The sequence below is a fragment of the Rattus norvegicus genome, chromosome 20, assembly GCF_036323735.1.
Source record: "Rattus norvegicus strain BN/NHsdMcwi chromosome 20, GRCr8, whole genome shotgun sequence".
In the NCBI taxonomy this organism is placed as follows: Eukaryota; Metazoa; Chordata; class Mammalia; order Rodentia; family Muridae; genus Rattus; species Rattus norvegicus.
The window spans coordinates 10,686,691-10,707,754 of NC_086038.1; the positions used below are offsets into that span (position 1 = coordinate 10,686,691).

The 21,064-nt window shown below is 52.2% G+C and overlaps 2 protein-coding genes across 18 annotated transcripts in view; one reads left to right on the top strand and one right to left on the bottom strand.

Moving 5' to 3' along the window:
- Nucleotides 1-815: 815 nt before the first annotated feature.
- On the bottom strand, nucleotides 816-7,676 carry Cfap410 (cilia and flagella associated protein 410). Of its 2 annotated transcripts, NM_001008351.1 has the most exons (7): nucleotides 7,552-7,676; nucleotides 6,536-6,554; nucleotides 5,782-5,828; nucleotides 4,459-4,688; nucleotides 3,057-3,228; nucleotides 2,570-2,645; nucleotides 816-1,897 (listed from the first exon to the last, which is right to left on the bottom strand). In NM_001008351.1, the coding sequence occupies exons 1-7, from the start codon at nucleotides 7,626-7,628 to the stop codon at nucleotides 1,769-1,771; spliced, it is 750 nt and encodes a 249-aa protein (NP_001008352.1). In that variant the 5' UTR covers nucleotides 7,629-7,676; the 3' UTR covers nucleotides 816-1,768. The 2 variants fall into 2 exon arrangements, with proteins under 2 accessions (NP_001008352.1, XP_006256314.1); XM_006256252.4 differs by lacking the exons at nucleotides 6,536-6,554; nucleotides 7,552-7,676 and adding an exon at nucleotides 6,251-6,513.
- Nucleotides 7,677-16,499: 8,823 nt separating this feature from the next.
- Nucleotides 16,500-21,064, top strand: part of Trpm2 (transient receptor potential cation channel, subfamily M, member 2) — a 49,606-nt gene continuing 45,041 nt past the window's right edge. For 10 of the 16 annotated variants that reach the window (XR_005497198.2, XR_005497200.1, XR_005497201.1 and 7 more), the window contains exons 1-3: nucleotides 17,675-17,823; nucleotides 19,889-20,135; nucleotides 20,906-20,994. Coding sequence is in view for 13 of the 16 variants with exons in the window: in XM_039098554.2 (XP_038954482.1) it covers nucleotides 19,974-20,135; nucleotides 20,906-20,994 (251 nt within the window). In the remaining 3 variants the exon portion in view is untranslated. Of the gene's footprint in view, nucleotides 16,658-17,674; nucleotides 17,894-19,403; nucleotides 19,624-19,888; nucleotides 20,136-20,905; nucleotides 20,995-21,064 lie in introns of those variants that run through there. The other 6 variants (XM_039098556.2, XM_063279050.1, XM_063279051.1 and 3 more) reach the window with 4 other exon arrangements.

The following is a 21,064-nucleotide window of genomic DNA, read 5'->3' on the forward strand; positions in this document are numbered from 1 at the left end:
GAGAATGTATATATGCACTGTAAATGTGGGTTCGCCAGTCTGGCTTACACAAGTGGGCTCGGCAGCCTAATTGTCTTAGTTAGGGTTTTACTGCTGCGAATAGAGTAGACGCCACGGCCACAGTGGCTCTTAGGAAGGGTTGAACATCTGAGACATCAAGGCCCTGCCCCACAGTAGCACACTTCTCCAACAAGGCCACACCTCCCAGTAGTGCCACTCCCTATGGGTCTGTGGGGGTCATTTTTATCCAGATCACACCAGTAATGGCCATCTGCTTGCTGGGGAAGCTGAGGGCCCAGGAGCTGCTAAATTCACAAGCTGGGGTCGTCTTAGCAGTTGTCTTAGCAGTTCTATTCTAGTGCTTAGGGCCTCTACCTGCTTGGCTGCAAGGCACCTTTGGGCCCTGGTGAGGGCAGCGGCTTCAGGTACAGAGCAGCCATGTCTTTCCTCCCGTACCACATCCAGCCCTGCTAGGAGTTGGATGGGAGGGCACTCGACCCTTGAGATCCCAACTCCTGCCCAAGGGCCTAGATCTTGAAGATTCAGAATAGGCTGAACGTCCCACGCTTGGCTCCAGGTTAGGGATACATGCTGTGCTTTAGTTTGTCCCCAGCCTGGCAGAGGCTGGGGGTGGGGGTCAGGGATTGGAGGCTCAGCGGAGCTGGTAGTTTGACCATCCCTGAGGTATATGTGAGTGTGTCACAGGGAGATGGAAAGTTAGGTTGTTACAGGCATGGGGTGTGACCCTGGGGGAACCTGCTGGCATTTCCAGAATCTTATGTCCTGGGACGAGGAACTGGACCTGGGACACAGGCACTGGTAGAAACAGTTTATTAAGAGAGAAAGTATTCCCATGTTTGGAAGGGGGCCAGTGGTGGAGCCGAGCCAAGGGCCCAGCTGCCCTGACCCTTCAGCATTAAGACCCTTACAGGTCACCTACACAGCCAGCTACTGTTTGCAGCAGGCTTCTTCACACGCTGCTCTACCTGTCCCTTGGCCCTTCCTCAGGTCGTTTTACATATGTTAACCTTGATACCTTCCTTGTGGCTGGTGGTGGGGGTCAGGGATTGGAGACTCAGCAGAGCTGGTACCTTCCTTGTGGCAGGTCACCCCAGAGTGGCACTAAGGTGGCCCTGCCTGGGTAAGCTACGGGGCCTCCCCAAATTGCTCTAACAAACACAGCTTTGTTGATGGTATCTGGCACCTCAGAATGATGAGCGACCCTGGATGTCCCCAACAGTCCCTCTACCTAGGTGACATCACTCTCCTGAAGAAAGAAACAGGACAGTGTCCTGCCCAGCCTTGTCCTGAAAGAAATCCATTCTCCCAGGCTATGTCTAAGGACACCTGGGACATAGTGCCCTGTGGGATATTCCAGGCAGTTCCCAGGGAGGCTTGCTACAGGGATACCAGGGCTCCCCCTAGTGGCTGAGAAACAGCATAACCCTGGGGTCAAGGCCCTGCCCGCCGCTGAGATGCTTCCTGCCCCAGACCTTCCAGCCCAGACAGACAGTGCTTTATTGGAGGGTATGGCTTGTACAGTCCTCCCCTGAGGCAGGGTCAGACGGTGCCCAGGGCATCGAGGCCTCAGCAGGTAAGTCCCAGGGGCCATGTTGGTGGGCAGCATCTCTGCCAGCTCTAAGCACAGGAGAGGGGTCGGCCTGGCCGGCAGCCACTGCATCTGCACTGGGAACCCAGAGGGAGGCTTTCCAGGCAGAGCTGTATTTCCTCAGGACGTAACAGGGTCCAGATCCTGGCGCATGTGAAGTCACTCCATGTCTTCCTGGGGCTCCAGTCTGTGCAGTGCCTGTAGCCGGTTGCCCACAGTCTGCTGGACGGTCTCTAGCCCCTCCGTGTCCAGCTCCCGCAGCAGCAGCAATATGGCGGTCAGGATGTTCTGGGGACAGAAAGAATGACCTAGAACCTGGTTGGTGGCATCCTTCCTAGGGTAAACAGTCTGAGGCCTACCAGGCAGTCACAGCGCAGACATTGATTGGTACAATGTCCTATCCAGTTACAGCCAGGCTTGGGTCTGAGGGTCCTATGCCCTTCAGAGTGGAATCCTCTCATACAAAGGGGTGGAAAGGGGTGAGAGACATGGGTGGCTGAGGGGCAGCACCTGTGGCTCACTGGGAGGAACAGGCCAGAAGTGAATAACTTACTTCAGCTTCTGACCCCTGACCTCTGCAGCACACTACGGCCTCTGCAAACCCGTGTGTGCCCTTGTTCTGCAGATGCAGGTCCAGGGGCGACCAGCTGGAAGGCGGACCTCGTTCTGGGACAGGACATAGGCATATTCTAGCTGCAGGGAGGAGGGCGCCTGGTAGGCAGGGAGTACACAAGTGCCTTCTGACAACTCTCTGTTGAGCAACTGAGGGTCTGGAGTCTGTGAGCACAGCCCTGCTCTTGGAATTGAGTGGTGTGTGTGTGTGTGTGTGTGTGTGTGTGTGTGTGCACTCTTGCCTCATGTACCCCACTCTTCCTATGAGCTCTGACCTGACTCCATGTTATCTCCACCCTTTGGAGGCTGTCTTCTGTTCTCTGGATGGAGGGGGCAGTGGTCACTCACCCTATTCTTGGGATTCTTCATAGTGTCCCTTGGTGAGAAGGAAGGAGATTGGTCTGAGGCAGTCTGGCCCTGGACTCTGTTGGTGAGAGGGAGACACTGATGGTACAGCAGTCAGAAGGCTCTTAGCACCACTATTTGCACATCGAGTCATACTGACAAGTGGTCCCAGCCCAGAGTGGGAGACAGATGGCAGGTGCCTTCTATGCCTTTATAATGGCACAGGAGCTCAGCGTGAAGAATAGGGGCCCAGAGCCACCAAGAACAACTTCTCTGTGCCCCGGGCTCCCCCTGGCAATGCTTTCTGCCCAGGGCCTCCGGGAAGGCACAAAAGTGACCCTGGTGGGATTCAGAGCCCAATGGTGGGCTGTGGGCACGCCCGCAGAGCTCTGCTCCTCTAGAGGACCCACGCACGGCCTGGTGTGCACAGGCAGGCTCCTGAGGTCACTCCCCTCCCTCTCATGCCCGAGGTGCTCCCCTGCAGGCTCACTCTGTCTCCTCTGTGTAGCTCAGCAGGCGCTGGCTGGTCTCAGTGGCAGAGCCGACAGAGCTGAGGTTGTACGGGGGCTTGGGACAGCCATTGCCTGCGCCTTCTCTGCTGGGGGCGGCGGTGATCTCATCGCCCTCCATCAGTGCGCGGGTCAGTTCTTCCTCCGTCACGGCTTGTGGAGAAGGACAGGAAGGTAATGGTGTCAGGGGACCTGGGCAGCATGGGCTCCACAGAGTGCCTCCTCGGGGCGTCAGCTTGTCTACTGCTGTGTGCACCCTGTGGTGGGGAGGGCAGGGGTGCTGTCCCTGGGGACAGTTAGTCCTGCTCCTTCCGATCCCCAGTCCTAGAATGTGTGGGACGCCTGGCAGGAGGGCAAGGGGTGCTTGTGAACCTCAGGTGTGGCCTCTTCTAAGGGCAAAAACGCCAAGCCAGATCAGTCTGTGCTGGGGTTGGACGCCCGGGTCTTGCACATACCGGTGGGCTCTCTGCCATCAGACTACATTTCTTTTTCTTTTCTTTTTTTTTTTTTTTCTTTTGGTTCTTTTTTTCGGAGCTGGGGACCGAACCCAGGGCCTTGCGCTTCCTAGGCAAGCGCTCTACCACTGAGCTAAATCCCCAGCCCCCAGACTACATTTCTAGTCACCCGGACAAACTTTAAAAGTGAAATGGATTTCACATATATACCCTACTTCACTTCTTGTTTAGTGAGCTTCTGGGAGAAGACAGCTGCTTAGATGTAACAGAGGAGGATCAGAAACAGTTCAGAGGAGAATCAGAAACCGTTCAGAGGAGGATCAGAAACCGTTCAGAGCATCACCTCCCCTGGAAAGATGGTTTAGCGGTTAAGAGCACGGACTGCTCTCCCAGAAGTCCTGAGTTCAATTCCCAGAAACCACTTGGTGGCTCTCACCCATCTGTAGTGGGATCCGATGCCCTCTTCTGGTGTGTCTGAGGGCAGTGACAGTGTAGTCATACATTAAATAAAATAAATACATCTTTAAAAAAAAACAAAAAACCATCATCCCATGGAGCCAGTGAAATGAACCCTGCCAAGAGCCCAGGGCAGGGCTCTCCACCATGGTAGAGGGGCCTGTAGCCCACACAGCATAGGTGGGCATGGTGTGGGAGCAGTAGGATTGTCCTCTGTGTGGTTCGAGGCCTGGCTACCACGTGCTGCCCGGTCACTGCACATCCTTGCCTCGGCACAAGGGTTTTCCTCGTGGAGGGAGGCAGAGGGAGGGGACTGTTGAGGGACAGAAGCCCAGGTGCCCTGGGGTACTGAACCCTGCAATGGCACCTCTGAAAGGGAACAGGCTCACAGGGACCGCTCAGATGATACTGAACAATGGGCGTCCTGGGGGGGCGCGGCCTCAGTGGCCACTGGGTGGGTGTGCGAGCCTACCTTGGTTGTCCAGCTTCTGCAGGTGGGGCAGGTTACGCAGCACGGTCATGCGGTAGAGGTGTGGGCTGGCGCCGCAGCACGGGTTCTCGGCCAACCATAGTACCCGGAGGTGTGGCAAGTCCTTCAGGTAGAAGAGCTCGTTCAGGCTGGGGATGCGGTTCCTCCTCAGGTACAGCTCGCTCAGGCGTCGGCAGCCACGCACGGGTTCCAGGGTGGAGACACTGTTGACACTGCGGGGGGCCAGCACACTGTCAGGGACCCACACAGACCAGGTCTCCACCGGCCACAGTGGCCTCCGCCTGTGGATCTGCCTCACCCACGAGTACCATGAGAAGGTGTCTCCGTCTTAGAGATGGGTCAGAACCAAATATCTTGGGTTGGTCAAGGGGCAGCATCAGCAGGAGCCCCTCAACCTGAGACGCAGCCACGCGGGCAGCTCCTTGGCCTGGGGCTCTGCTGCATTCACTGTGGCAGACAGGATACCCCGCCCTCCTTCAGAGACAGCGCTGAGCTCCCAGGGGACACACTTAGCCCCAGGGCAGGCTGAACTCGGCAAGAATGCTCACACATTCACAAAGAAACCAAATCAGATTTCCACAATCCCAGGCTAGAGACAAACAGGATTTTAGGGTGATTCCCATCCCACAGAAAAAGTGTACAGACACGGGAAGGGAAAACAGCATCCAGTAAGTAACCCCCAAAGTCCCCATCAACTCAACACACCAAGTCTTTACACACGGGGTTCTTCTCAACACCAGCCAAACACTCTACCTCTCAGCCAGAGCCAGGGCCTGGCCTGCTGAGTCAGCCCTATCCATGGTCCCTCCTGCGAGGATGCCCTGGCGGGTAACATGCTCCAGGAAAAGCCACCAGCACCATGCTGACACGCACTGGGCAGGCAGGTGGTAGGGGCCGTAAGATCAGTCCTATCCTGGGTCTTAGGATGGGCAGGAGAGGACTTAGAGTATTGGAGGAGCTCCTAGAGGTGGTGAGATCAGGAAGGCAGGGGAGGTAGGGTACTAGGAGTTTTGGGGGACAGATGTGGTCACAGGGAGGACTAGCCTAGCTGGACTACTGCTCATTATTAGGGGGCCTGCTACAAGCACACAGATGACTTCCTGGGGTGAATGTGACTGGGCAAGCAGAGGGGAGCCTTGGAAGACCCAGGTAATCTCCCGAGAAGGCTGAGAGGAGCTGCAGGAGGACCAGGCTCTTGAAGTCCCATTCCCTAGATGGGAATGTTTTCCCATACCCCACATGAAAGAGATGAGGTTCCCCATTGCCTCCATGCCCCAGGACTACAGCAACATAGCAGTCACATACCTGAGTGTGATTACCTCCAGGCTGGGCATCTCCCGGCATATAGAAATCTAGGGAGGGAAGAACAGGGCTGGTGAGTTGACAAGAGTGTCTTGTAGTCACTTCTCAGGACAGTGGGCACATCTGTCCTGGGTCCTGACACCTGCACTAACAGGGCCAAGGGGTACAGCCTTGCACACAACCAGGGCGCTCAGAAGAAATCAGCTGCATGTTGGTGTCTGTGGCCCAGCCTGCCCTTGGGGTGTTCTGCCCTGGGTGTTTCTACCCAACAGTTTACAACAGTTCTAGACACAGGACATTATAGTCAGTATCTTCTGAGGACGCCTGGCCAGGGATCTTGCGGTTTCCTACCCTGAGAAACACAACCTTTTCTTTTGCTGCTCAGGCACAGAGAAAGGACGGACACTCTCCTTGCCATTGGAGCTGGGCCCAAGACGGACAGAACTGCAGCTAAGCTTTGGTCACAACACACCTTCTGTGGATCAGACCTGGGCTGTGGGCTCCACAGTCCCAGGTGCCTGCCATTTAGGTGGGGTTAGGGTGTAGCCTCCAGAAGCTGAGGGGAGGCCAGGCACAGTGTCTCTGTTGATGTCTTTGAGGAAAATCACCACCCGGGACTCCTCCCAGTGCAGAGTTTTGGCTCTGCTCTCCTCTGTGCAGGACAAGGCACTGAGCTGGTGACCTCAGTTCTGTAACTTTAGCTATTCTTCTGGGGGAATGGGTATCTGGAGGATGATCCAATCAAGACAGAACTTACATCTGTGAGCTGGCTGCCCCTGGAGAAGAAAAGAAATATACTTTAATTTGTCGAATGAAAATATTAAACAAAACAAAACCTCCCCAGAGAAATCTAAAGGTTGTATGATCAGAAGGGCGCACAGTAAGGAAGCCTGGTTGCCCAGGTAACAGGGAAAGGTATCACAAATAGTTAAGTTGGTTTCTGCCAATACTAACGCACTTGGTGCATGGGGGTACCCGGTTTACTCAGGCTCCCCATAGCAGAAAGCTGTTTTGTCATACACATAAACAAAGGGGGTCTTCAGGAGAGGCCAAGCCCAAAGGCTGATCATGCAACTTATGAAGCAGACTTCACAGGCCTGCAATGTGGCTGTTGTTTCTGCCTGCACAGAGGGAGCCCTGATGGGCTTGCTGGCTCAACAAAGAAGGACATTATTGAAAACCCAGGACAGAGAGGATTGTGGCCCTGACACCAGATGTGCCAGGGCGGAGAAAGGCTTTTAATTAACAGAGCTCATTCCTTCCGCTACTGACCCCACTAGAAGCAAGGGTCTGCACTTGCTCTGCCCCTTCTAGAGGCTCTGGTTGCAGCGTCCCACCTGAGTCCCCAGAGACGGACTGTAGCTCTTTCACCCCCCACTAATACAAACTCCTCCAGAAGCCCAGGGCTTTCAGTAATAGTGTGACCCAGCCATGCAACGTTGAGTGCATCATCCATATAATAACATTTAAGTTACAGGCTGTCACCCATACCAGGTCACCCTCTCCAGCATCTAGTGACTGTTTATGGACTCACGACTTTACAACCTCAGTCTCTCCCAGTAGATATGCCACTAAACACCTTTGTCTTCAGATACCATACACGGTCACAGAGGTTAGTGAAAACCCCTCAGCGAGATTAGAGAGAAATTCTAGTTATCCTGAGAGGACCGTAACCCTGAGGCAGTGCCCCAGTGTGAGCCTGCAACCTAGCTAGCCTGGGGCAGCAGGCGCTCAGCGCGGCCTCTGCTCCCTCCCGCGCCTGGCTGGCCTCACCAGCAGTTGAGCTTCCGCACGCTGTGCAGCTCTGAAGCCTTGGCTCGGGACAGAACCATCTTTCGTGTCAGCTTCATGGTGGCCGCAGGGCCACAGGCCCGGCGCCCCTCAGCTGTACACTCCACTGGCGGGAGAGGACTGCGCCGCAGCGCGTCTCCAGGGGCGGGGCCCGCGTCTCTAGGGGAGGAGCCTGCGATCCCATTGGCAGCCAGGAGAGGGCGGAAGCGCGCGAGCGCAGCGGGACGGCCTGACTTCCGGGATCGAGAATCCGCCTCGCCCCTTTGGCCGCCCGCAGGCCCTCAGCGTGCGCGAGACTCCGGGTTTTGCTGCCTGGGGACCTCTGATTCCGCCTGCATCTTGTGTGCGCGTGCGCGGGAAGGACGGCCCTTAGGATTCTTGGGTGCTAGAGGCCGAAATGGGCTGCCTCGGGTGGGAAAGGTATGGGTGTGAGAGACTCAGGACGCCTGGCAGGTCTCCGGAACATCGAGAAGGACAAACCTCTCCGGGATCGCTTGCTGGGGATCCTGCCATAGCCCTGGTCACCACTACGCCCTCGCCCATTTCTGCTGAGCTCAAAGCAGGGATTTTGTGTTACAAAATAACTAATCCACCATCAGGCAATGGCTCGCACTTGTTGCTGCACTCAGAGGCTGAAGCAGGAGGATTGCCCGAACCAAACAGTTTCCCGCAAGACTGGGTTAATGAGAGAGGCTTTATCTCAAAACACAATGCCAAGTAGTGGGGGCTTGGGGGAGGGTCTGAAGGAACAGTTAAGAGCGCTGGCTGCAGGGGTTGGGGATTTAGCTCAGTGGTAGAGCGCTTGCCTAGCAAGCGCAAGGCCCTGGGTTCAGTCCCAAGAAGAAGAAGGAGGAGGAGGAGGAGGAGGAGGAGGAGGAGGAGGAGGAGGAGGAGGAGGAGGAGGAGGAGGAGGAGGAGGAGGAGGAGGAGGAGGAGGAGGAGGAGGAGGAGGAGGAGGAGGAGGAGGAGGAGGAGGAGGAGGAGGAGGAGGAGGAGGAGGAGGAGGAGGAGGAGGAGGAGGAGGAGGAGGAGGAGGAGGAGGAGGAGGAGGAGGAGGAGGAGGAGGAGGAGGAGGAGGAGGAGGAGGAGGAGGAGGAGGAGGAGGAGGAGGAGGAGGAGGAGGAGGAGGAGGAGGAGGAGGAGGAGGAGGAGGAGGAGGAGGAGGAGGAGGAGGAGGAGGAGGAGGAGGAGGAGGAGGAGGAGGAGGAGGAGGAGGAGGAGGAGGAGGAAGAGGAAGAAGAAGAAGAAGAAGAAGCGCTGGCTGCTTTTCCAGGGCACTCATATGGCCGGATCACAACGTTCTGTAAACTCTAGTTCCAGGAGACAGGTCACTTACGTTGCAGACATACATGCAAAGCACAACACTAATGCAGAAAAGCAAAACGAACAAAACAAAAACCTTAAAAAAAATAGAAAGCCTTCCAATCCTGTGACTGTGGTTGTCAGTGTGCGACTGTGGTTGTCAGTGTGCATCTTAAGTAATCACAAATGAATTTTTGCGATCTGCCTTTACCAAAAACGACTGAAATGGTTCAGTCTGTAGTACTGGCCACGCAGGCCTAAAAACCCAAGTTTGCTCCCTGGAACCCACAATGGAGAGAGAGAGCTGACTCTGAAGATTTATCCTAAGGCCCCCACAAGTGCTCCATTTATTACCATTAGGAACAATAAAGTCTGAGCTGAGACATACAGGGAACAGCTCAGCCTAGCCAATGTGGTGGGAAGAGTTTTATAGGCTCAGTTCAGCTGAGTTTAAAGAGGTCCTCTGGCCTCTCCAATGGAGGGCATACCAGAAAGACATGGGTGATGAAAAAGGGACTAAGATTTGAAGAGTGTCTGACAGGAGACGAGCTTCTCCCACTTCACCTTTTGTCCTGGAGAGAACTGTAGTGGAACTGTATCACTTTGTATTAAGTGGAAAGACCCGTGCTAGAATTGTAACACATTGTACCAAGTCTACAACACATTGTATTTAGTGGCGAGCTAAAGGCAGATGGAAAAGTGTGGAGTTGCTACCCTGTTCAGTTGGGTTTGTCTTCCCTAGCTCTCCCCTCTTCTACCTAGACAGGAGTAGCCAAGGTGCACGGGTGGTACTGGTAGAGAGTGGGCCAGGGCAGGATGTGGGGTGGGCCCTGGTTCTGCAGCTCTTCCAGACTTAGTATCTGGCTCTTGACCACTGATATCTCCAGGGAAACGTCCCTGCAGATGGCTTTACTCCTGGAGATTTTTGGAAGAGGAGGGGCCTGAGGAAAGAGGCTCTCCCGCTGAATCGTGGTACTCTGAAGGTTTGACGGAAGCCCATATCCAATGGAAACATCGAGAGTCAAGAAGCCGGCAAAGCTGCTTTACACAGTTCCAGAGAAGCAAGCTGAGCAGATTGCTGCAGTCGCTGTCCTGTCTCTAACTTTTGTATTTTGGTCTCCGCTGCATGTTGCATTCTTAGGGGCTTTCTGCATTATGATTCATTTTATGGCTTTTCCTGAGAAAAATGATGTCTGAATCTTTTTAGAAGAATCCTAAAATTAACTGTATCTGGCCACTATTTGGACGTGTTCCTTATGCCCTGGAGATCATTAAGCACAGATAAACACATAGCTAGATGATGTCACCACTCTGGAAATCTGCTTGGAGTATCTGTCCCTGAGCAAACTCAAGCAGCACAATTTATATAAGGTAAACAGAGACTTTAGATAAACTGACTGGCCAGGAGGATATGTTACAGATTCAAGGTCTCTTTTTTAATAGGATATAATAATAATAGTAATAATTATAAGAATAATTATTATTGTAGTTTAAAGATGGGGAGAAATAGAACTCAAAAAGAGAGATTGACCAAAATCAACTTTTTCTACTTTATAGCCTAGATGATGAAACATATACTCATAGAAGTTTGATATTTTCTGTTTGTCTGGGGTGTTTTCAAACTGCAAACAGTCTAATAATAATAATAGAATAATAATAATAATAAAAATAGTTTAAAAAATAGGGGTACACCCTGGAGAAATAGAACTCAAAAAGAGAGATTGGCCAAAATCAACTTTTCCTACTTTATAGCCTAGATGATGAAACATATACTCATAGAAGTTAGATATTTTCTGTTTGTCTGGGGCGTTTTCAAACTGCAAACACTGCCAGCCTAAAAGCAGGCTGCCATATAGTAAATGTATTTGCTTGGGAGGAGACAGTCCTTAGATTCTTTACATTGGACTTACGGGGAATAAAACATTCTGTTTATATTTTCTAACTGTAACTGAGCTTGTAACCCTGGGCATGGAATAAAAAAAAAAAAAATCGAACACATATTCTGTGCCCCTTGGGTAATCATTAGTCTGCCTTTGTTCCGTGAAACCTATATAAATAAATAAAGGAGGACCTGGCTGCTCGTGAGTCAGAGCCACAGAAGAAGCCTCATTGCTAGCCAGTCAGAGCAGCCGAGTTCCTTGACCATCACCCGACTCCCTCCCTCCCCTCCCCGCTTCTCCTCTGAAGGCTGTCTTGTCAGCAACGACCCTAAGACTATCAGCCAGGGAAGGTTCTTCTGCCACCGGGAAGACGTCCCACTGCCACTCTGCCACTGGCAAGACATCCGGCCCTCACCAATCCTCCGGGTCTCCTACACAGCAGTGGGAGCCTTAACTTTGAGGGCTTGTGGCTTTTCCTGCATTAAGGAGTCTTAGGCAGCCGAGCTAAAACAGCGCCCCCTTGAGTTCCTGAAGTAGTATACCATCTACCTGGAAACGGTGGGCTCTCCGGGTTTCTCCGGGTTTAGAAAGACACATCATACAGCCCCAGGGGCTTCTGCAGAGTGTGTCATATTTGGTGGCTGTAAGAGAGGCTGCGGGTTAGTGGAAGGACCTGATGGCTACAGCTGAGATTTTTAACGAAGGAATCTCAAGCACATGCCATCGGAATGCACTGTCGGGGCTCAGCTGTGTTCCTAGAACTCCCTTCCCCCACAACTCCAGGCTATGTTTGACCCAAAGAGAAGCTAACAGCAAACATGTGATCTGGAAGGTGGAGGAGTAGCAGCTGTGACCACATGAGAAGGGCATCGTGGTGGGGGATGACAGTGTTTCCTTCCCCCCCCCCCCCCCCCCCGGAGCTGAGGACCAACCCAGGGGCCTTGCACGTGCTAGGCAAGCGCTCTACCACTGAGCTAAATCCCCAACCCCGACAGTGTCTCCTTCTTATGATTGCAGCCAACAGTCTACCTATCCTCACAGCCGTCCTGCATGCGGTCCCAGAAGCACCCAGACATTATTACTTGGTGCAAACTCAGAGTAAGAACCCTCTATTCTCTCAGCTTTGCCTGTCTGGCCCTGTATCTATAATGAGGGCTGGGGGGACACTTGGCTCCCGGTATCCCATAAATGCTCTTGTCCCATTTCAAGAGGACTGCCAAGGGGCTTCCCTAAATTATGCAATTTCTGCTTTCAGACTTCCACTTCCGTACTCTGTAACAATTGCATAACGTTTGCCACCTATAACAAAGGTCTCATTTCAAACACAGAACGGTGTTTCTTCTTGCAAAGACCCTGGCACAGACAGGAAAAGTAACCACATCTTATGTAAATCAAAACTGAAACACCACCTCCCATGCCTGAGAAAGTAGAGTAGTGGCTTCTCATCTGGGGGCAACCAGGGCTCTCAGGACATGGCCTCATCCTGTGTTCTACTGGCCCGAGACCGCTGTGGTTGGCCTCCAACTCTAGGTATGAAGTTGGCAGTTTCACATCTGGCAGGAAGAGGGTTTCTTGAACTTCCTCAAGCCCCCATGTGGAAACTGGCCCTGTTTGGGTCATGTGCTGTCCATGAACTGAGTGTGCACTACCTTAGCTGCAGTCTGTAGTCCTTCAGAGGGATTATAATGTTGGGATACTAAGGGACCAGGCTGCTGCGAGCCTTGCATTGGTGTGAACAGGGAGGTCCTTCTCTGTGCTACTGCTTGGTTTCCTTAGAACCAACACTTCATTTTTTAAAAAAGATATATTTATTTATTTTATGTATGTGAGTACATTGTCGATCTCTTCAGACACAACAGAAGAGGACATCAGATCCCATTACAGATGGTTGTGAGCCACCATGTGGTTGCTGGGATTTGAACTCAGGACCTCTGGGAGAGCACTCAGTGCTCTTAACCACCGAGCCATCTCTCCAGCCTATACTGACACTTCTTGCTGCTGCTGTTCCCTCTCTGTGGGGCCAAGGCTCATTTTCTAGTATTGTGTGGCTTTTTCTATAGAGACACAAGCAAATATCTATAGAGTGATAACAACAGACCTGAGAAACAATTCTCCGTTCAGCTTGATGAACCAATGAGTTTACTGGGGTTCATTACAGGAGCATGGGTGACCATTCACCAAAGCAGTATCCATCAAGCTCCCTGAATGACTTGCAGGCAGTGGGTGCTCAGAGTGTCTCCTCTCCTCAGCAATTCTAGCTGTTTGCACGGAGCCATATTGGATTTGGGCCTAGCCGCTTTTTGACTGCATGGTTCAAAGTGACTCTGGGCTGTTTGGCCACAGAGACTCACCCCGAAGATGACTGCCATAAATCTTAAGATTGTTGGATAAAGCCTCTCCCATGAATTTACGGCACAGGAGTATAACATTCAAGGGATGCCTCAGCTCGAGCAGATACCAGTTATCTCCTCAGTCAACACCCAGTGTCTCCACCACCTGACCTCATCACCTGACTTCTTTGCCTCCAGCTATCACTGCCTATACCCTCATCTCCCCCTCCTTCATATTTCACAAAGGTCACTCCCCCTACCTGAAAGCCTTAAAAGCTGCAATGTTCATCCCAATAAACGAGACCTTGACAACAGAACTTTTGCTTGGTCTCCTTCTTCTCTTCACCCCCATTTTGGCCCACAGGTAGAAAGCCTCTTCGGGACCCTGAATAACTGGGTCCCCGCTGGCGGGGACAGCTGTTTATCTAACCTTTGGGAGGATCCTTGTGAGTCTTGTAATTTTCTGAATTTCCTGAGCCTTGTGAGTTTCCTTTGCTTTTTTCTCAATCTTATAACCCCCTACCCACCCCCCACATTCTCCCTTAACAAACAAAAATTTCAGAGGAAATTGCTACCCAACACTTAAAGCCTACCTCTTCTTCTGCTCCTGCAGAAGAGGAACATAGCTGTTGTAAAATGCCATTGCCATCAGATCAACTGTGCCAACTTTCAAGAGGCTATTCAGAGTAGCCTGGTTGCCTATTGATGTTCTCCCATAGAACGAGGGGTTGGGGGAGGGGCATTGGGCCCTTGCCTGAGAGTTTAGTCTGCCCCCCACCCCCAGCCATTTGTATTCAACTTTGCCCTTGTTTCACGAGGTCTTGGTTGCATGTGGTCTTGGGATGTGAGAGAGAGAATAAATAAGCAGGAAAGGTTAATGGAAGGGGGCTGCATCTATAAGGCTGTTGGGGAACGTATCATCCATGCTGTGTGAAGACTTTCCAGTGTAGCTTCTATGGTGTCTCCCCCCCAGCCCCCCCCAAGATCCCACCAGTAATGTCTTACGTAGTTTCCGTAAACAAGCCCAGTAAAGTCATTGGTTCTCCAGGGTGAACTTTGGTGCAATCTCACTTTGGTTTGTGGTTAGAACCATAGGAGAAGGGGTGTGTTTGTGTGTGTGTGTGTGTGTGTGTGTGTGTGTGTGTGTGTGAGAGAGAGAGAGAGAGAGAGAGAGAGAGAGAGAGAGAGAGAGAGGAGAGAGAGAGATTGTTTACATCTCCCCAGGGAAGGAATTCTCCACCTGGGCTTGCAGTAATGGAGCTGGAAGACCCCAGGCCGAGGGGGAGCTACAGTGGGGCACAGAGCCAGACCCTGGTGAGAGCCGTTATCTGTTAGGAAATTGACACCAGGGCAGGTTTTCATTTGGCTTCCTGTTGGCCACTTCTTGGTGGCTCACAGCTGGAAACCTCTCTGATTTGCCTTCTGACCTCAGCCTCTGCTCACCCTAGGCCATGCTCCTTTCTAGTCACTGGATGAATATTGGATGGGCACCCAGTCAGGTCTCGGGCCTCCAGGTTACAAAGCCATGAAGGCTGTAGCCTCGCTCTCAGTCACACCCACATCACAGTGTGGATCATTCTGTCCAGCCCTGTCCCTTCCTCCTCTATTTGATAGTCCTCTCAAAGATGAAACTCAGAGCCAGTTCCTGGGAAGTTGCCAACAGAGGCCAGAAGAGGGCATCAGATCTCCTGGAAATGGAGTTCGAAGTGGTTGTGCAGTTGCGACAAGTAAATCCTGAGAACTGAACTAGGGTCCTCTGAAAAAGTAGTGGGGCTCTTACAGCCTGAGCCAGCTCTCCAGCCCCTCACAGCGGCTTTTGTTCTGAATTAGAGACTATCTCCATTCTAAATGGTTACACAGACCATGTACCCCTTATGGTTTTAACCCCCTGAAGGAGGCGTTTGGGGCACTTATAGTCAGTGTGCTGACACACAGCCATAGTCTGCTGTTCCTAATACAGCCACCTATGTCTTTACTGGGGCTTCACAGGACAGGACATTTGGCAGCGTTCAGTTGCCTTAGCTGTTCTCTCCTCTAAAGAACCAGTTCAGACTTTGCTATGGCAGTTTCCTGGCCTCTCGCAGCTCCACTGTGGGACATCCATCTCAGAGGGGAGGCAGGTACAGCGAATGCCAGCACATGCGTTCCCCGGACAGTGTGCAGAGCTCTGTGTGTGCAGTTGTGAGTCTCAGAACACAGCAAAGAGTAATCTCATCCCATTATAGGTTGTGTGTTCGCATCTCCACGCATCTTTAGAGGTGGTTTTATTTTTTAATCTTGTTAAAAGACAGGTTTTGTTTTTGGTTAGAGTCTGTTTCAATTTTTTAATTATGTGCCTATGTGTGGGTGTACGTTGTTGATTTTTATTCAAAATGTCATGTGATCTTTTGGAACCCGGGGTCAACTCAGCTCTCAGGATGATGTTGTATCCCAGGTAGCATTCGACAGTATGTAGTGAGTGGGCAGTTCTCAGGGTGACACTAGCTGCTTTTGTTACAACTTCTTATAGTGTCTTCCCACCACCGAGTTTTCAGGAGCAGTCCTTTAGCTACAATGTTTCTGGGACTCTAGAGCCGAGCCTCAGCTGCAAGTCTGGCTCGCTGCCTGTTTTTGTAATTAAAGTGGATTTTTTTGGTTGTTGTTGTTGTTTTTTAAATAGCACACAGCCATTCCGGTTCACTTACACACCCCATAGTCTGCTGTTCCTAATACGAAGGCACAAAGGCAGACAGAGTCAGCCCTGGACCAGAGCAGTTACTGTAGTGTGTAGAGCAAATGCCTGTGCTCTGCCCCAAGACTTCTCCTTCCTCAGCTTCCTTCATCATGTTTCTCACTCATGACTCCCATGCAGAGAGCCATCAGATCACCACATTTCTGTGGTTTTCTTTTTGCTACCAAAGCAGGGGCTTTTTTCTCTTGGGCCTAATGTCCTTTAAAAAAAATAAAAATTAAAATTAAAAAAAACTTCTTGTGCTGAATTATTTCCTTCGTCAGAATTGAGGCGACTTTCTGGCGAGATCAGCACATGCTGCATCTGAGTTTTATGGCTGGTGCCCATCATTTTTAATGGACGGATATTTCATAAATGCCGCTGTAATGTATTTTGGAAGATGCAATGTGGCCTTCCTGTAACCTGTGGTTCTTCTCTAGAAGGGAAGGAGCCACTCGGGGCCACACAGCACAGACACTTCATGGGGATGCACAGTTCACTGACCGATTCACCTTAGATGATGGCCCACAGGGGGCCTGGGCTACTTGGAACCAGAGGCCAGTCTGCTTATCAGCTGGCCATGCTGCAATTACTGTCTTATGAAATATTAACTACCCATGGTGATTTCAGTTAATGAGATAGTTTAGGGAAGGAGCATGCGCAGACAGCACGAGGGTGGGGTGTGTGTGACCACTTCCTTAACTGTTACCACTGGTCTGGGTATCTCTCCTGGGAGTGGCAGCTCATTCCCTAATCTACCACTCCACGAGCCCTAGTTGCCGGACACCGGGAACACAGCAGTGGACAGGGAAGCCATCTGGATGCCCGTGAAGCATGCAGCCTAATAGAGCAGAGCCGCTGCACCGGTGAGCACGAGCACGTTTGTCTGGCCTGTGACCCTCCTTACCACTGTTCTGGATGAGAGGCAGCCCCCTCCCCCTATGACATTATTTCTAACAGCATTTCATGAGTACTATCCCTGCAAATCATGCATTTTTGTCGTGGATCCATCCAGACTGGGGAGATGTCAGGCATGGTGAGCATCCATAGGCTAGTCCACTCATCTGGGGTGGGGAAGCCACAGGGCAGCTGTAGAAAGGCCTTCAGTAGTATGTGCTGAATCAGGGTCTGCACAGAGGACTAGTACCCTGGGGAGGAAATGAGGAAGGAAGTTGCTGGCCAGCCATGACTTTCTGGGCAGATCCCCCACTAAATACATCTGAGGTCACAGACCAATCCTCTCCGAGTTCCTGGCACTGAGGCCAATGGCTCAGGAATTCTGTCGGGCATTGTCTATTGATGTTGGGAATGGAGAGGAATACGATTTGGGGAGGAAGAAAGTCTCGACCGTCTCCCCAGGAGTCGATATAGTTCTTGTCACTTTTAGGAACCAGGCACAACACATTCAGGATAACTGGGGTGGGATGGATAGAATAGGTAGGCATCTTTGAAACCAACCCAGTTGTAGGCTCAATTTAGGATCGATCCTTCTGGCTTTTCCTTGTCCCCTCTGTTGTGTGTTACATGTGGAGGGACCCTGAGACTTCCCCAGTCTTCACATCCAAAGTCACCCTCTGGGTATTGGCTTTGGCTTTGGGAGCTCGTAGTGTGATGGTGGCTGTAAGGGACTTGTAGCAGGAGGGTACTGAGGCAGGAGTGTGTCAGGTATTTAAGTCAGCTCAGGTCCAGCAGGGGCGCCCTGGCTCCCTATCCCAGGCTGCCCCCTCCGTGGTTCAGGGATTGAAAACAAGGCACACACAATTCTCTTCCTACACTTTGTGGAGGATCTGACCCCCCGGACCCGCGAGTGCCTTTCTAGGTGTCCTAAAGAGGCTGACCCGAAGGTGGAGCATCTCAGGAGGCCCTCCATGCTTGGCTCCACGTTCTTAGTTGCGGCTGCTACGCAATCAGGCTGAGTGACGCAGAGTGCGGGGCGGGCCGTTCAGGCTGCACCTAGCGGTGAGATGTGGGCGAGTTGCGGCTGTCCTGCGCAGCTGCGCGTGTGACGCTGGGGTGCGCGGCCTCTGAGCAGGTACCCGGCGCTGGTAAAGGGGCGCTGACCTAGTATCTGGAGAGAAAATAGGGGGTTCAGTTGGGGGAAGGTAATGCCGACTGCAGGGGCTCAGGCGGGAAGGGAGTGTGAAGTGCGAGGTGCAGGGGGCGGGTTGCAGTGTTCGTTGAGTGTGACAGAAGTGTAAAGATTAAGTCTCCGACCTGGGTGCGGGCATGAGTTGGAATGCTGACTGCTCTCTGGTGCACAGATTTCAGCCTGAGTTGGGGGAGGGTGTGCCCTGGGATAGAGGCATAAGTTGGGGTGTCGAGGGGCTGCTGGGTTTGAGCTGCATCCAGGTACAGTCTCTGGAGTTAGTACAGGGCACAGATTCAATGTCAGCCAGGGCGGTCTATGCCTACGCGCTATAGCTCCCAGCTCCGGGCTCCCGGCTCCCGGCTCTTCCTCTGAATCCTCACAGGGGGCTGGGGGGCGTTAGCCTCCTGTGTTTAGCGGTTTATAATATCTGAACTGATTTCCAGGCCAGTATGTCCAGGATGCCTGGGAGCAAGCAGAGAACTACCGGGGAGCCTGAGAGCTGCACAGTTTTCAGGGAGTGAAGTAAAGAAGGTGCCACATGTCCCAGCCTCCAGCCAGGGCTCCTGAGGCCTCCCTCCCAATAAAGTCCCTTATGTTTTCCGGGACTTTCGTGTGCTGGGGTGGGTGCCCAGATACATCCTGGGTCCTGGGGTCTTGAGAATGAATAGCTACTTGGAAGATGCCCAGAGCCCAATCGGGTTTGGCTCTCCAGCCATTCATTCCTAACAGGCAATCTCCAAAGGGGCTGAACTCAGTTGCCTGAGGCCATAGTAGAGGGTGTGTCACTCTCCCTACACACACACACACACACACACACACACACACACACACACACACACACACATCGGGGTCCTTTCCTGTCTCTACCAGTGTGTGTGTATAGAGCTCAGGTTTGGAGGGTTATCCCATATGGGGGTCTTGCTCTGTTCCAGCCTGCTGTCGTCTACAGGTAGAGCAGATGACCCGATAAACACATTTATAGATGTCATGTTGTATCCAGGGTATAGGCTCTGCCAAGTCCTGTCTGCCTGTCTGTCTGTCTGTCCACTCTTTTTTCTTTGGAATACTCTGTGAGCGCGCGCGCACGCGCGCGCGCGCACACACACACACACACACACACACACACAAACACACACACACACACACACACACACACACACAAACACTGGCTTGCCTCTACCCCCCAGTGCTGGGATTAAAGGCATGAGTCCCTATCCATCTTCAACATAGTTTCTTTATTTATCCATCAGTGAACAGAGGACAGGAGAGAACTCTGTTACTTTTTTAACCATGGACAGCGGCCATAATGCCTGCTCAGGGAGGCTTTGGCTTTAGAATTGAGTTTCTTTCTGACACTCCCAACAGGAGGACCTCAGGATCTGATGGCAATTCAGGCGCCGAGGGCTTCTTTGGTTTTGCCTGGATTTCTCATTCAGCCAGTTTACCACAGCCCGCCCATTTCCCTTAGTGGTTAAGGGCTGGAAAACTGGCAGCTTTTTGCCACCTCCTCAAAGCAGAGCCAAGGAAGAAGGGTTTGCACCAACAGACTGGCTTCTCGGGATGGAGCAGTACGAGACTCCCCGAAACCTATTTTTGTGGGCCATCGGGGGCTTTTTGTTTTCCTTTTGGAAAGTGAAAGCAGTCAACTGGTTTCTGTCATCGCAAGATGCAAAACTTCGGGGCATGCGCTGGCCACTGAGATTTGTCTCCCTTCACTGGTCTGGGTTCCGATTCAGGGAGCTTGTGAGTAGTGGAGTTTTGGAGATGCCCCGTTAGGAGCTGGTGCCGATGGTCCTCAGAGGCATGTGTGCTCGTAGACTGCTCGAGGGCTCTGCCCACGGGTAGAGCTCTGGAAGCTTCGGAGAGATGTCCAGACAAAGGGAAAATAGATGAAGACTCCAGAGAGGAAACAGGGGGTGGGTGGGTGGGTCCCTCTCAGAACCACAGCCTCGCCTTCCTCTTTCAGATCTCTTTAGAACCCCTTGGGGTGTCTTTCTTTTTTTTCCAGAGCCCCCAACCTCACAAATGAGAAGAGACATCCCTGAAAGGCATCTAGAGATCTCTCTCCTCTGGTGGATCTGGAGCCGTGGAGGATGGAGCCCTTGGACCAGAGAAGAACTGACTCTGATCAAGAGGAGGGCTTTGGGGTGCAGTCCCGGAGGGCCACTGATCTGGGCATGGTCCCCAATCTCCGACGAAGCAATAGCAGTCTTTGCAAGAGCAGGAGGCTTCTGTGCTCCTTCAGCAGTGAGAAGGTAGGCTTCTGATGGCTAGCCTGCTACATTCCGGACCACAGAGGCAGCCCAAAGGTCAGGTGACCCACTCATGCCAGGAGAGGAGTATCAGTCAGAGACTGCAGCCTCAGAACAACTCAGACAGGCAGGTCAGCTACAGAAGCAAAGTGACCCAGGGTTAAGACAGGTAACCGTTTTATTATCAGATGGTTAGGGTGAGGTAACCTGAAACCTCACTGATGGGTGCCGGGATGCCCCATGGGTTGCATTCCTGCATTATGAATGATTAACCACAGCGCAGATGGCCCATCCTGAGATAAAATATTCCCCGTTCATGTGGCTCCCTTCAGGCTGCTCCTCGGGTGGGGGCATTTTCTTGTCTTGTTCCTGGACTTTGGGGTCTGCCGCTGGAGCAGATGGCTTCCGGGGCTTCCGAGTGAGACAAAAATGGGATGAATGGGCCCCCTCAGAGTGATCATGTTGAAAGTGCATTCGACGGTGAAGACACCAGGTACCAGATTTTCACCTCAGAAGCTCTTTCCATAACATACCACCCCAAAGCGGTGTGGACATATTCACTGAGCATGAGGTATCCCCCAAAAATGACTGTGTAGGCTCATCCTTGTCTCCTGGGTACACACCCCAGCCAGGTACAAACCCCAGCCATGGTGCTTTTAGGCTTTGATGTACCTTTGGATGTCTCAATGGCAGATGGTCAGGGAGCAGAGAAATGACTAAGGGAGACCCTGGGGTAGATGGGCTCATGTCAACATTTCTTTTTTAACTCCCAGCAAGAAAACCTTAGCTCATGGATTCCCGAGAACATCAAGAAGAAGGAATGTGTGTATTTCGTGGAAAGTTCCAAGCTCTCGGATGCAGGGTAAGTGGCGTGGCTCTGATTAAGGGCTCTGTTCCATCTCTCCTGGTCAAGGGGAACCTGCTCACGCTGC

What these genes read in the sequence shown, in the direction of transcription:
- Cfap410 (NM_001008351.1), bottom strand. Translation starts at nt 7,628, where the DNA reads ATGAAGCTGACACGAAAGATGGTTCTGTCCCGAGCCAAGGCTTCAGAG. An exon ending in AGCTACACAGAGGAGACAGA is followed by an intron (nt 2,646 to 3,056) that starts GTGAGCCTGCAG and finishes TCTCACCAACAG; the next exon opens with AGTCCAGGGCCAGACTGCCT. An exon ending in TGAAGAATCCCAAGAATAGG is followed by an intron (nt 1,898 to 2,569) that starts GTGAGTGACCAC and finishes TTCTGTCCCCAG; the next exon opens with AACATCCTGACCGCCATATT.